This window comes from Dreissena polymorpha, chromosome 12 (genome assembly GCF_020536995.1).
Source record: "Dreissena polymorpha isolate Duluth1 chromosome 12, UMN_Dpol_1.0, whole genome shotgun sequence".
NCBI classification, from domain to species: domain Eukaryota; kingdom Metazoa; phylum Mollusca; class Bivalvia; order Myida; family Dreissenidae; genus Dreissena; species Dreissena polymorpha.
In genome coordinates this window covers 61,185,359-61,199,503 of record NC_068366.1, presented here as the reverse complement: position 1 = coordinate 61,199,503, position 14,145 = coordinate 61,185,359, and the positions used below count along the sequence as shown (strand labels likewise).

General features: G+C 33.0%; 1 protein-coding gene across 1 annotated transcript; it reads right to left on the bottom strand.

The window, feature by feature from the left end:
* Positions 1–286: 286 nt before the first annotated feature.
* On the bottom strand, positions 287–12,545 carry LOC127852656 (chorion class A protein M2774-like). The gene is made up of 2 exons (XM_052386607.1): positions 12,329–12,545; positions 287–444 (listed from the first exon to the last, which is right to left on the bottom strand). Exons 1-2 carry the CDS (start codon positions 12,543–12,545, stop codon positions 287–289), a joined length of 375 nt encoding a protein of 124 aa, XP_052242567.1.
* Between the last annotated feature and the right edge of the window lie 1,600 nt (positions 12,546–14,145).

The window sequence follows — 14,145 nt, the reverse complement described above, 5'->3', positions numbered from 1 at the left end:
TACATTGCACATCGGATATGTTAGGCATTTTTAATCATGTTTGAGTGTTTAAACATGTTTGCTGTATTGTTGTGTGTTTGTTTTTTTCGTTTAGGCAGGGTTTCACAAAATATTTGTCATAATACGCACACTTTTAAATTCACTAATGATCACTATGTAAACAGGAATACATTAATCACACTTACCTTTAAACACAGTTTCGCCGCAACTATTATTTGCCATATCAATAATATCCCCGTCTGTATTGTCCTCCTAGGATTTGACTAACAATCCGCCATAATTATTGTCATAGCCGCCATAGTTTCCGGGCCAGCCGCCCGTAGTTTCCGGGCCAGCCGCCGTAGTTTCCGGGCCAGCCGCCGTAGTTACCGTTGTTTCCATATCTGTTACCATAGTATTGGGCGTTTGCTACCGGAGCACTTGCCAGAAGCACTGCGGCTGCCACTAACAAACACAACAGCTGGTTGGTGTTCATCTTGTGTGATCGTTACTGGAATGCATGATGTACATAGTCAAACATTATACTGAAAACAAATTTGTAACACGCTTACATAATAGAAAATGAATTGAAGAAATAAAATCAGCACACTAATCTTCGTGGGTTAAGGGAGATAATAGTTAGAAACAGACCAATTATGTGATAATAATTAGGCGAATTTGATCATCAAACATGAAGGAGCCAACATACATGTAATGCTTACTATTAATTAATATAAAACAAATTAAAGGAATCAAACAGTTAATGTCGTACTCATCAAATTATAAGCTTAGAAACAATACTAATGTCATGTACATTTGTGGACACTGGCAGTTCAAAATAGGACACCGGGGCTAAAGAAATGTTTAAAAGTGTTGTGCGCTCATTGGCGTCAGATAAACAACCAAACTGTTTAGTAGAAACTAAGTCACGTATCAAACGATGCACAAATCAAGTATAATGCAATTAAAAGGGCTGAACAAGTGCGTCAAAACCGAAAGACCGAAACAAAACTGAATGCGAGAATTTTACTTCAAGATATTCTAATTTAAGTATTTTACTTGAATTCCCATAAATCATAGCTGCCTTTTTTCATATCATTGTCGTACGTGTCTAATATAAATTGAGATTATGGTTATTGTTAAAGCGAGACTATACGATTTTGTCAAATATGTATGCATTTATATAAAATGTGGAAAAAAAACTTATTATACATATATTTCAATATAAATTAAAATAAAAGTTGAGACGAACATGTGTCGAAAATGCGAAATAAGCCAGATATTCAATTCTGAAATCGAAAATGTTTGTACAGTCGATTTTGCCAGCATGTATATCATGCATGTACGATGTGAATCTAAATTTAGTTTAACGGTTCATTTTAAATTCCTGCAACGTTATCTATTCATAAGACACACGAACACTAACTCCAATCCTAATAAAAAGGCGAATGCTTCGATTATTGTAGGAAAATATGTACGAAAAATCTTCGTCACAATCGGCTCGGGGCGCTTATTTGTCTTTTCTGCATTTTATGAAGTTCGTCTTCAATGTATAATTTTTATTGCCGATTTGATTTATTGTAACATATTTTTATAAATATATATAATGTATTACAATTTAACACATATAAAACTCGTATAGTCTCGCTTTAATAATGCTAGAGCACAAAATCTTTTTGACATTTACTATATGATTATATATGACCAATCATTAATATATTGTAGTCGAACCATATGTTTATTTAAAGTGTGTTATTGTGTAAGTGTCTTTATAAATCTGTAGGATGTATGTTGCATTCCACCCTTGTATAGTTATGGTATTTATCGGCAATGCTGATTAAAACATGTTTTAATGGCGAATACTTCAAGGACTAACGCGCATCAGATAATATTTTCCCAAAACGTTTAAATAATCAATGTCAGAGTTTCGAAACATGTAAAATTTAAATTTGCATTACAAATGACAATGTATATCGAGAAATAAAATACAATTCTGGTAATTGCTAAAAAACATGTTTTCAACGTACAACCAAAACACACTTACAAAAGGAATCGCGTGAATTGATTGCTGGTATCTAATATTCACATGGATAATATCAATGAAGCATACTGGTCGCTCTCATGTGTGACGTACGTTAACTAACAGTTGACAAAAGAGGCAACATTGTGCTTCTCTTTAAGCATTCAGAATTCAGAAAGAGTTAAAACAGTCTTTTATTTAAAATACTAGAAATTATTGTCTGTATGGTATATGGGATAAAGGTGATATATGATGTGGGGAAAAGGGATATTTTTTGTATAACTGACAAGCTAAATTATTCCTAAGATTTTGAATATGTGTTCAATATATTTCTCCAAGTATGTATATAGCAAACGCACTTGAATTTAATTTACAATATCATTTATTTTAAGTAACCGTATTGCTGATCATCTTATAAAAAGAAGTCGAAGCAATTTTATATCATTTAGATAAAAATACGAAATAAAAGACGTGGCTTCAAATATAGTCAAACCATCCGTCTTTATGTGTTCACGTTTTCTAAAACTCAGAAGCAAATAATTTCATTTGTAAATGTTAAGATACGATATGATACACTTCATACAAACTGGACATATTATTAAATATTACATAAATATTTCAACAAAATATAACCAATTAAAAAACACTCACTTTTTCGTTGCTCGAAGGGTTCTAAGCAGTCGGTAATGAAGCTAAAATGAAGACGTTTATATACCTGAAGTATGGTTGTTTTTGCACCATTAATCTAGATCCTTCATGTCCAATCAACGTCCAGCTCGTTAACTTCAAAGCTTAATTAAAAACATGCGCGGAATTAACCTAACTTGCAGATTACGTGTAATCAAGTGTATTCAGATTATCGCTATTTTCGGTAATTTCTATTAAAGAAGTCTTTACGGATGTACATGTATTTATTAAAGTCTGATGACTGGCCATCTGTTCATTTAAGTTCAATGTTTTTGTACATACACTTATGCTTTCAAAAGTGTGTGTCATCCGAATACAGACACAAGAAGAAAGTTGAATTCAGATCCGTATTGACAATCGATTAATACAGCCTGATGCAGTAATATTCTTCCATTTACAACACTCTTAATAATTGGTAACCGGAAAAAGCCACGTATATTTAGTTATAATAATCCGTTTATTATATATTAATTATAATTTGAACGTTAGTAAATGTTTCATTACTGTGTTGTTGTGTTTTTTAAAAGAACAGACAATGGCGAGAACCATTTGTGCAAACATTTGCTTGAAAAGAAAGACGCAAGTGATTTTCAACGTTCATATGTCAAAACGTATCCCATTTTTTCATAAAAATGGCTCTTATATTAACATGATAACACACCCGTCAACAGAATGTGTGTAGTGCACGTTACGTTTTAATTTCAATGTTTACATGAAGCCGGAACAGCTGAAGAAAATTTAAATGTATTACATTGTGAAACTAAATTTTTGCGACTGATTTTTTTTTTTGTAATAAAATGTTAGTTTTCGTGAATTAAATAACGTAGGGGGTGATATGAATAATATTATATGGACAGTTTATACCAACTTTTAAATGCACCTTTTATAATTTAATTGCATAAGCATGACGATTTTTTTTAGCACACTCTCTTTAACAGGTTGTGTGTTTGTCATGACAGATGTTGTGAAATAGCGTCCTTAATTACGTGTTGAAGTTGCCTTGCAAGTCGGTTTCCTTATAACATGTTAATCTTGTCTGTACTATATAAGCCGATGTTATTTGGATGTTAATCACATCGTACAGCGGATAAAGTATTTCGACATCCGAATATATATGTTCATGCGATAATTCTACCTAGCATTTCTCTTCTAACAATACAGCATAATCAATTGTAAAATGCTGACGTGTTTATTCCAGAAGTGACAGATGGTGTTCACTCCGATTTCAAGTAAACGCTAAGTCGCAGTATATGAACTCTGATATAAACGTTAAAAACGATTTTAATTAAAATTTTGTATTCTGTTCATGGTGTATGGCCATTGGGCGATATACCAAATAACTGATGTATTATATTATGTGAAAAGGATTCACACGACAACATGAAAACATAGACTTGATTTTCTACTACACAAACACATGAATACAGTAAATATAATGTCCTGAAATTTAATACATAGCTAATAAAATTGAATGGTACAAGTTTCCCTACACACATGCTAATGAAGCAACTTATGTTTTAAGTTTAAAATATATTAAACAAACATAACGCATCTCTGTAGTAATATGACCATTAGGACCGTTGTACCTAGATTCAATTGACAGTTAATGCCTATTAGTTTGGCCGATGCGCAGATACGTTTTGTCCAATTGTGCACTTTATGAACATTTATTGGCGACGAGGAGTGGTGTTTTATCACCTCAAAAATCAGTATACATATTTTGATCTTTTGCATTACAAATTCGGTTAAGTTGAATCGTATACTTATGTTAAACTTGCCTTTAATTCCGTTAGGAACATAATTCATAATTAAAGTCATAGTAGCTAGCAATTCTGTACGCCATGCGTCGACTTGAGTGATTAAATTATCATCTTTAACTGTTTGTTTTGCATTCTGCTGCATGAGCCAGAAAGGTCTACGTAGTTGTTGCTGTATTTATAGTTATTGGTCCTGATATACTTAAACCCATCCGAAGAAACGGCCAAACTGAAAGTTATTTTTTAACGGAATAATATTGCCGCGTTTTTCATAGAATTGGTGAAAAATTTCAGACCTGCTGATTCTAATATGACAGAACCTATGCAAACAAAAGGAACAATTTCTGTGCGTTGTATATGGTTTTCTTGTCACTCGAGATATTCTAGATGCATTTGATATGTCCTATTAGGGTGATGGGGTTCCGATTCTGGAAATGTAACAAGGTTAGAGCTCGGTATTTTCGATATGTACCGTACCAGGATATGTTAGTCTGCATATAACGGAGAAGAAACTTCATGCGGTCCCCATTACTGACCATCTTCCAGAGGTGTATGTCATGTTAGAGGACTCGTATTCTGCATTGGCCTATATCGTCCAACAACTCAAGTGTTTGTCTTTCAAGTAAAGCAATCCCTAAGGCGCACACATAACTGACATAACTGGTACAACATGTTAAAGCAGAAAACTATCCATAAAATAGTACTATAAAACTGCAATTCATTATCAGCCGTGATTATAATTTCTCTGAGAGTCACCGGTGCTCACAAGGAGAATGATAGCACAAAAATTCCTACGTATTGCCATCCTTCGAGGCGCCGCTATTCTCTTTCGGTTAATCGTTCACGTGACTCTTTACAGGCGCATTTATATGTGAATTTAGACTAGCCAATCCCAAATAAAAAGCGTTCCGTTTTACTCGGTATGTAGTGTTCAACCAACATAAGTAACGTGACAAATGTTTTCCGCAAATTTAACTAGTCAGTTTGTCAGGACCAGAACCGTTAAATACCGAATTACTGATTAACGTTTAGATGATTCAGTTGCAGTAACTGAGCTATCGAACGGCCTTAATTCTGTTCCATTTTTCTTACTTGAGATATTACGCCAATAAAATTCACGAACTGGATCATACTCATTGAATGTAAATTGAATTGAAGTGAACTCAGGGCTCAGGACAATGAAGACTCCGATGCTGAGGTCACTTTTTAGTCTTGAGTTGTATAAAATCACCTTAAACGACCGGACAAGATTTGAGCTGTAAGCATTCTGCTAGGTGGTTATAACTCTGTTATTGATGATTTTTAACACAATCAGAAGTTATACATGTGCAAACCTTCCAAGAGCATGTAATGTATCACTAATAACTGACGACACTTTGTTTGGCTAAACTCGTGCACATCAATGTTGTGTATATATTGATCTAACTGCAAATAGTTTGATTGTAAAGGGTTAACACATGTCATCTTAAACAACGTTTAAAAGGAAATCAGCCAGTGGTGGCAATCGCCACAGTGTTTAAAGCAAAAGTGACATAAACAATTATGTTCCCTTACTAATCGCGTGGTCAGTCGAAAGTGCCTCAACATCCAATTAATTTCTTTTATGTAGAACCTTGTGTAGGCTTGAACACATGTAGTTTAACTTCACAAGCTGTTTCTTATACTTGTTTGGTTTGTTTTGTCTATCCGTCCGCCAATATCCGAACCCCTACGCAAGGTTGATAAGATACAAAAGCTGCGTTTGTAAAACACAAAACAGCGTTTCGAAGCAACACAGCAGCTACATCCCTATTGAAAACATCATGACGAAGTTATTGTAAATATATATTTGACAAAGTAACGGGCCTTGGACAGTAACGGAAATACTTTTGGAAGTGTTATTTAAAAGCAAGAAAATTGATGAGTACGGTGTCCACAACTTCGCACAAAATCAATGGACCGGAACGAAACCCACTCTTCATCTTTAAGAAGGTTAACTCACATACCAAAAAGCAGATACAGATCTGAAAGCGTTTCGAAACAAATAACTTCGGAAAACGGTGATAATGAAGAAATGTCTCAGTTCAAGGCCCATAACTTCGCAAAAAAGCAATGAACCGAAACGAAACTCAAACTTCATCTGTAAGTCATGTAGGTAGACTCAAATACAAAACTTCAGCTCAATATCTGAAAGCGTTGCGTAAAACATTTCCGGACAACGGTTTTAGAAAATTACTCAGTCCAATGCCCATAGTTTCGCATAAAACAATGGAACGGATCGAACTCAGACTTCCTTTGTCGGTCATGCAGGTAAACATACATACTTAAATACAGCTCAATATCTGAAAGCGATGCGCAAAATACCTTCCGAAAACAGACAATGTCTAAGTCTGAAATCTCCGTGTTATCCGTTAAGTGTTCAGAGAAGTAATATGTGAAGCGCACTTTTGATCTACATACATAAAGTATGCAAGTAAGCAAATATATATGTTAATTTGTCTATGAAAGTTGTTATTTTTTTCTGACTTGAATCAATCTATATTGTGTACCGACTCTGATTTTTTGTAACTTTTTGTGAAATTCCAGGATTAGGTTTCTATTAATTTTCCGTAATTCGATCATATTCACTAAATTTATTATCAAATTTGTGTTTGGTACATTTGATCACATTCAAGAAATTACGTTTAAATTAACAACACAAATGATAAAGAATGTCTTAAAAGGGGGAAGATATCTGTATGGCCTTGCAATTTCTTATTTAAGTGATGAATTATACAAAAATCAAACGAAAACAAAAGGGGGAAACAAATGACATTTTTTGGCCTTATGGGGGTTAAATTTTGCTTCAACTGTTGTAAAGCGTACATACAAATCATATCGCAACCTTCCAACACGTTAATAATGTCTTTCAAAATAGCAGGAAAATATATTCAAATAATGCAGAACAGCGCGCGGTACTCGTAAACTTTGAAATACAAACTTTCAACTAGTTACGTTAGTTTTAGCTTTCTTGGCGAACTTAATGGTCATAAACAAATATATAGAAGTGTGTTACTGTTTCTGTATATATTGTTTCAATAGTATACCATATATCATCATATTCGGTTCTCACATTTAATTATCATTTAATAAGACAATTAACCAAGAACACAACAAATAATCAGATCAAATGTGATATGTTTAATCTGATCGGTTGATAGAAGAACTTATAATTCATCTGAATAAAAAGGCTCTGTTCGTGATGCTAATAACAGCGGAATAACACTTGTTTTTTTGTTTTCTAAGTTGTTTACAATCATTTACAATCATATAAAAAATGCCACTGCGAATATAAGTACATGTATAATTATGCGTTTGTATTTGAAATAAAATTAAATTAAAAACAAATTATATGCCAAAGTGATAAATTATCAGTGTACAATTTCCTTGCCTCTGGAATTATACTACTAATCAATAATCAAAACACCCTCTAATGTAATCTAGGGCGATTCCTAATAAGTGAATTAATCAGCATCATAGCGAATCAGCAAATCAACAATGAGCACGTGCGAGGGTGGAGTAATATTGACCAATCAACAGTTGAATATGGTCATGCTGTTCGGTAGTCAGGCAGCTCTATATATTCGCTTCAGTAGGAAAGTCAGTACACGCTAGACAGACGGGCAGATAGGTCACAATTACTTGTTGTCGCGAAGCCGTTTGGCCGCCGCCTATATCCTGTCGTTCAGAATAGTTTACGGACATTGTAATACGGTGTATTAGAGACTTATCAACAAAAATGAATCACAGTTAAAACAGAAATGCACTTGCGTACGTTTTTGTGTTCCATCGACTATGCGACACAGGCAGCGATTTAACTCAATCAAATGAATCCGATACTGACTCGAGATCATCCGTAAAATAAAATGCCATCCTGAAACGATTTTTGATACTCAAAAGTTGCAGAATGGTTGTATTTTAACGTTTTCACACGAATTTACTTGCTTTAGGGTATTCTTTTTGCAATAATACTTCGATTGGAACTACGTGTTGTTGGAAGTATTTATTGAGCATTATAGTATTGGGCAGTGTCAATGGAACTTAAAATGTGTGGTTCAAGGCGATGAAGCTAGCTTAACGCATTTTTGTGTTTCATTGGTCAATTGCCTTTATAAAAAGACCATCGGGAGTTTACAATAATTTCTCTTCTTACAGCGTTTTTGAAATTTAATTTTTCATAAAAGATTTTTATCGTTTACAGATATTATTATGATAATTAGGAAACTTGAACATATTATATATAATGTATGAAATAATGTATTGGCACAAACATAAACGCATAAGATATTTCAAACTCGTAGTCTGAGCTTTCTATTATGCTAGCCTTATAGCATTATCAACGTTGTTTTCTCTGTTTTGGTAGCTTGCAAATTAGTTAATTAATGATGTTATTGATACAATCGTTTTCAGTATGTCGAGATTGTTTGAATATTATCGTGATATGAATAGAATCTTTTACTTCAAAAAATCCCTATTATGATAAGCATTGTTATATGTTTCGCCCAAAACATGACATTTATTTACAAAGCAAACGTGTGCCCGTTTGTCTTTAATGAAGTGAATGTGTGGATTAATACCAAGTCAATTTGTGTAGTGTTTTGTATAACGATCTATGAACGTCAATCACATGGAAACGGCTGCTGTATGTTCGTTTAATTATGTCGATGTCAATTAAATTAGACATGGTAGACATTTTGAATCTCGGTTGACTATTTCAAATGTGTAACTATTGTAACTATTTGATCTTCGTTAGAGTTGTGTTTTGCAAAAACAGTTTAATATAATCCAAACATAATTACAATTAAACCACTGATCTTTATGTAAATAATTTAAACAGAAATGACGGTATCACGTTCTCCTTTAAGCACAACTTCATCGCAAGTATAAATTGCTCAATCCATAATTTCCTTGCAATTTTTCTTTTCCTTTTTCCAACCATCCGCCGTAATAATCGCCATAGTCTCCAGCGCCATTCCATGTATTTGTCAACAATGATGATTCGACACTTTTCTTATGAAGATTACTACATGGATTTACGAGAATCAAATAATATTTCCTCCAAACGTTTCAATGACCACTTCCAGATTGATTTCGAAATATGTCAAAAGTAAATTTCTCATAACAAATGACATTTTATTAAGTAATAAAAGACAATTCTGTGAATTCCTTAAACACATGTATTCATCGTACAACCCAAACACAACAACAAAAGTAATCGCGCAAATGTATTCATTGTTTCTAACATATATAATGGTCTCAGATCAATAAAGCAAATCGGTGATTGTCGTATGAGAGGTAAACTTATGCTCTTTCTGGAGCAAAATAATACATGTTTAAAGTGATGACGATAGTCAACATTTGAATTAATTTTCACTTCCGTGGTCCCAATGAGTGGCAGATTCCTGTGTAGACCGCTGTGTTATGTTCATGAATATACTTCAATCATATATGCGTAATGTAATCAATTTTGCACAGATAGTTATTAAAAGTTCAAATCATTATTCAAATCAGGTTTCTAACATTTTAGTACATATAATTGGATAATTTAACAATTACCCAAAATCAACTCCGAGTTAATTTTCAAAACTGTTCACTACTATTGTCTGCTATATCTACTGTTAGTGTATACAGAATAGCAGGTTACTGCCTGATCGTTTTGTATATATCAGGAAAGGCTTAGAATAAATAACGGCGAGGCTTGCCGAGCCATTATTTTATTCGTGCAGAGCCTGATATAGTACAAAACGATCAGGCAGTAACCTGTTTTTCTGTTAATCATACCTCTACGACCCCGATTTTAAAGAAATAATGAAACAATCGCTTAATAACTGAAGTTTTAGCTGGAAAGAATATGACTTGTCGTTTGACGTGTTAATAATGACGTCATGAGCGCGCGCGTTTAATATTTGTAAAACAATGTTTTTTTGCTGTTTGTGTTGCATTTTTTGTTTAAAATATATTACATCTTGGTATCATATTCATGTGTTTGTTTTGTTGAATCTGATTCGATTTTACTAAAAATGATTACTTTATAGTTGATTCCGATTAATATGACCATCCTCCAAACATTACTGATATACGAACTTCCTTTTAACCATGATATAAAAATATATCAGGCAACGTTATATCAGGACATAACAGAACAGAACTTCGTTATGTTATGGTCTGTAGCATGCCCTTTGTATTGTGCAAACCGTTATAATGAACACTGTATTCTTCATTTTGGTCGTATGACACCCGGGATCAATCCATTCAATCGGATTTTTAACCGTATTTATAATAATTTCTTTAAAGTATGTTGAGAAATCGGAATTCACGCTAATTTAGATTCATATAAATCATCATTTGTGTTACCTGCTTTTTGTTCTAAAAAAATGTATAAACGGATTTTTTCAAATTCATTATATATTGAACTCGGCTTGATAAATTGCGCTATACTGATAACAGCTCAAAACATGAATGCATCGGTATATGTTAACTAGAGATCTAAATTATACATCTAACGATTAACAACAGTACATAAATATTAGATGGACCCGGTCGATTTTCAGGAAAACATACAGAAGGTAAATTTGATTTTAATAGACATATTCCAGAAAAATTAACACAAATATTCTGACGCGTAACTAACTCGGTAATACTTGTAAGTTTGCTGATCAATACAATATGCCATTTAACCTCCTCGAGAAGTTCAACAAGTAGACAAATTTTGACTACGTTAATCGCGTATGCATGTTTGTTCACAGATTGGCTTTTTTAAAACAGCTTCTCTCTATTGTAACGAAAATAACCCCGTTTGTTTTTTGTGTGTGATAAATTTTGGGTTAACTGTGAGTTTCGAGTCGTTGACACTAATTTAAAATTAATTATTTATAATTTTACATAATTATTCATAAATAAACGGCATGATGTCGGTGCATTCAAATACGTTTTATAAGATATTTTATTTTTATTCCGAGCATACAAGCATTCTTGCCTAAAAAGTGTCAGTTTTTGTTCGCTGATTTATTAATTAATTAAAAAGTTCATTAAAACACTCCCTGTGGTAATGTCGAGATTGTTTGAAAAGTGCCGCGATGTTACATCTTGTTAAATTAAATCCATGCCTCAAACATTAACTCCATCATGATGAGGTATGTAATCTGTTTCGCCCCAAACTCACTCTTTATTTGCAAAACAAACGTGATCCATTTCTCATCAATAAACTGATTGAAATCAATGATATCAAGTCGAGTTGCGATTTAGTTTATGTTTTATTCAACAATAAAGTAAAGTCAATCAGCTTGAAACGGTTGATGTATACTTATCCAATGGTCTAGGCAGATGCGTATTCTGAAACATAAATCACAATTAATATCGTAATAAAAAGGAAGTAAAAAATATTTTCTTATATATCACGCTAATTTGACACGCCGGACATAAGAATAGACTGATCATTCATGCATCAAACCACATAAACATTGAGGCAAATGGAAACTGGTCTTTAAAAAAGCTGTATGAATTTTATTAACATGCCATTGTTTGCAGAATTGGTCAAACTTCAGCAGCTTAACATATCTTAAAAAATTATGTATTCATAGAAACATGTTGTTGGTATCTATTATATTGTTCATTAGACATGTTTTACCATTTGGATATTGTTTGACTGTTTGACAATGTGTGCTCCATTGTAGTTCGTCTCTTGTTCTTGTTTAGGCTTTCTTTCGCCATAAAAAAGTTAAATACTGAAAATATTTATGCTGTAACTAATGCTCTTTATAGTATGATGGTATCATAGGAATGGAAATAGCCCACTTACATTTAAGCATACTTCATCACATTTATTTTCCCCATCCATATTTGTTATATTTGTCTCCCCATCCAAGACCATTCCATCCGTCATAATAATCGTCATCCCAGCCGTTCAAGCCGTTCAACCTGTTCCAGCCGTTCCAGCCGTTCAATCCGTTCCAGCCGTTCCAGCCGCCATATCCAAGTCCGCCAAGGTTTTTGTAATCACCGTTATATCTGGCGTTTGCGACCGGAGAACTCGCCAGAAGCACTGCCGCCGCCACCAACAAACACATCAGCTGTTTGGTGTTCATCGTGTGTGATCGTTACTGCTTTAAATTGTCAAAAAACATACTGACGAATTATATTATGAAAAAGCTTTTACAATAATAAATCAAATATCTTAGAGAAATATTTAACAGCATAATCTGTATGTTGTATGATAAGCATTTACCTATACAAGCACTTCTTAATATGTGATAATAATAAACAAATAGTTTTGATCATCAATTACATGTGAGCCAACCTATGTGTAATGCAAACTATTTAATAATTAAAAAAAATACTGAAAAAGAATCAAACATGTTATATCGTATCCTTGGTATTGTAAGCTTAGAAATACGATAAAGATTGAGTAAACATGTGTGGTTTTTTACAATAATAAAACGGAACTAAATTTACTTTAACAAGTGAAACGCGTTCATTGGTGTCAACAAAAGTTTTCAATAGAAAATGAGTCATCAATCAAATATGCAAACATTTGTAAAGCAAATATATTGCAATTAGATGGACTGAACAAGGTTGTCAAAGCTGAAAAACCCAATATAACACAAAAACTGAATGCGAGCATTTTTAAGTATGTAATTAGTATTCCCATAACATTAAGCTGCATCTTTCCTGACTAGTTGCATATTGTTGATACAATCTACGAATTCGAATTGCATGGATTGTTACTTGAACAGTTTACAACGAAAACACAGCGATACAGGCAAGAATATATGCTCACAGTCACATATTGTGAACAAGTACACACCTTTTGCATTTGTGGTAAAACAATATATTAAGTATTTCCCCCAAAACGTTGGAATAATCACTTTCATATTTAAAAAATGTAAAACGTGCATTCTTAATTTGCGAAAGGAAAAGCTGGGGAGGCGTCCGTTTTTATGAGGTTGGTTTTACTGTGTTATATATTTAATTTGTTTTATTCGGACAGTTTTACTTCTAAATTGTTGGATACCGGCTAATATAATGTACTTTTATAGTATTTGATCATTTGACATAAAATCATGATGAGGATGTGGATAAAACAGACAAGCCCGAGTTTGTCAAACACTCCGCTACCAACAACTTCCTTGTATGTACTTGAAAGAAACGGTAAATAATAAAATCAGATGGTATAGTGGAGTTGCTAGTAAACAGTCGAAATGAAGAAAAACATTCAGCTTTTAGCAACATTATTCGTTTGTTACATTTATTTTTTTTAAACGTGCGTTTATAGACTCAAATAATTACCATATAGCATGTTAACTTAGATGAAAGAACTTGAAGATTTTATCTCGTTTACTCAATTTTAAATTTAATTCACTAAATTTCTTTTGATAAGTATTTCCACAAGACCGTTCAGAAAAACACTACATGGAAAAAATCAAGTTCACGTGTGTTTTTTTTTTTCAAAACTTATAGAATAGAATACCTGTTATAATTAAAATGCAACCGGAAACACAGATATCAAATAAGGAAAAAGGACCCGTGGTTTTATGTAAACGCTAAATTATTTCTACGATTTCTAAGTACTTTTGAATATATTACAACAAGGTTGTACAATGTATATAGCAAACGGATTTCAATTTTATTTGCAATATCTTTCATTGATCGTATTACTGACCATATTATTAGAAATTTAGAAAACCT

What these genes read in the sequence shown, in the direction of transcription:
- LOC127852656 (XM_052386607.1), bottom strand. Translation starts at nt 12,545, where the DNA reads ATGAACACCAAACAGCTGATGTGTTTGTTGGTGGCGGCGGCAGTGCTT. An exon ending in TTATTATGACGGATGGAATG is followed by an intron (nt 445 to 12,328) that starts GTCTTGGATGGG and finishes TGTGTTTGTTAG; the next exon opens with TGGCAGCCGCAGTGCTTCTG.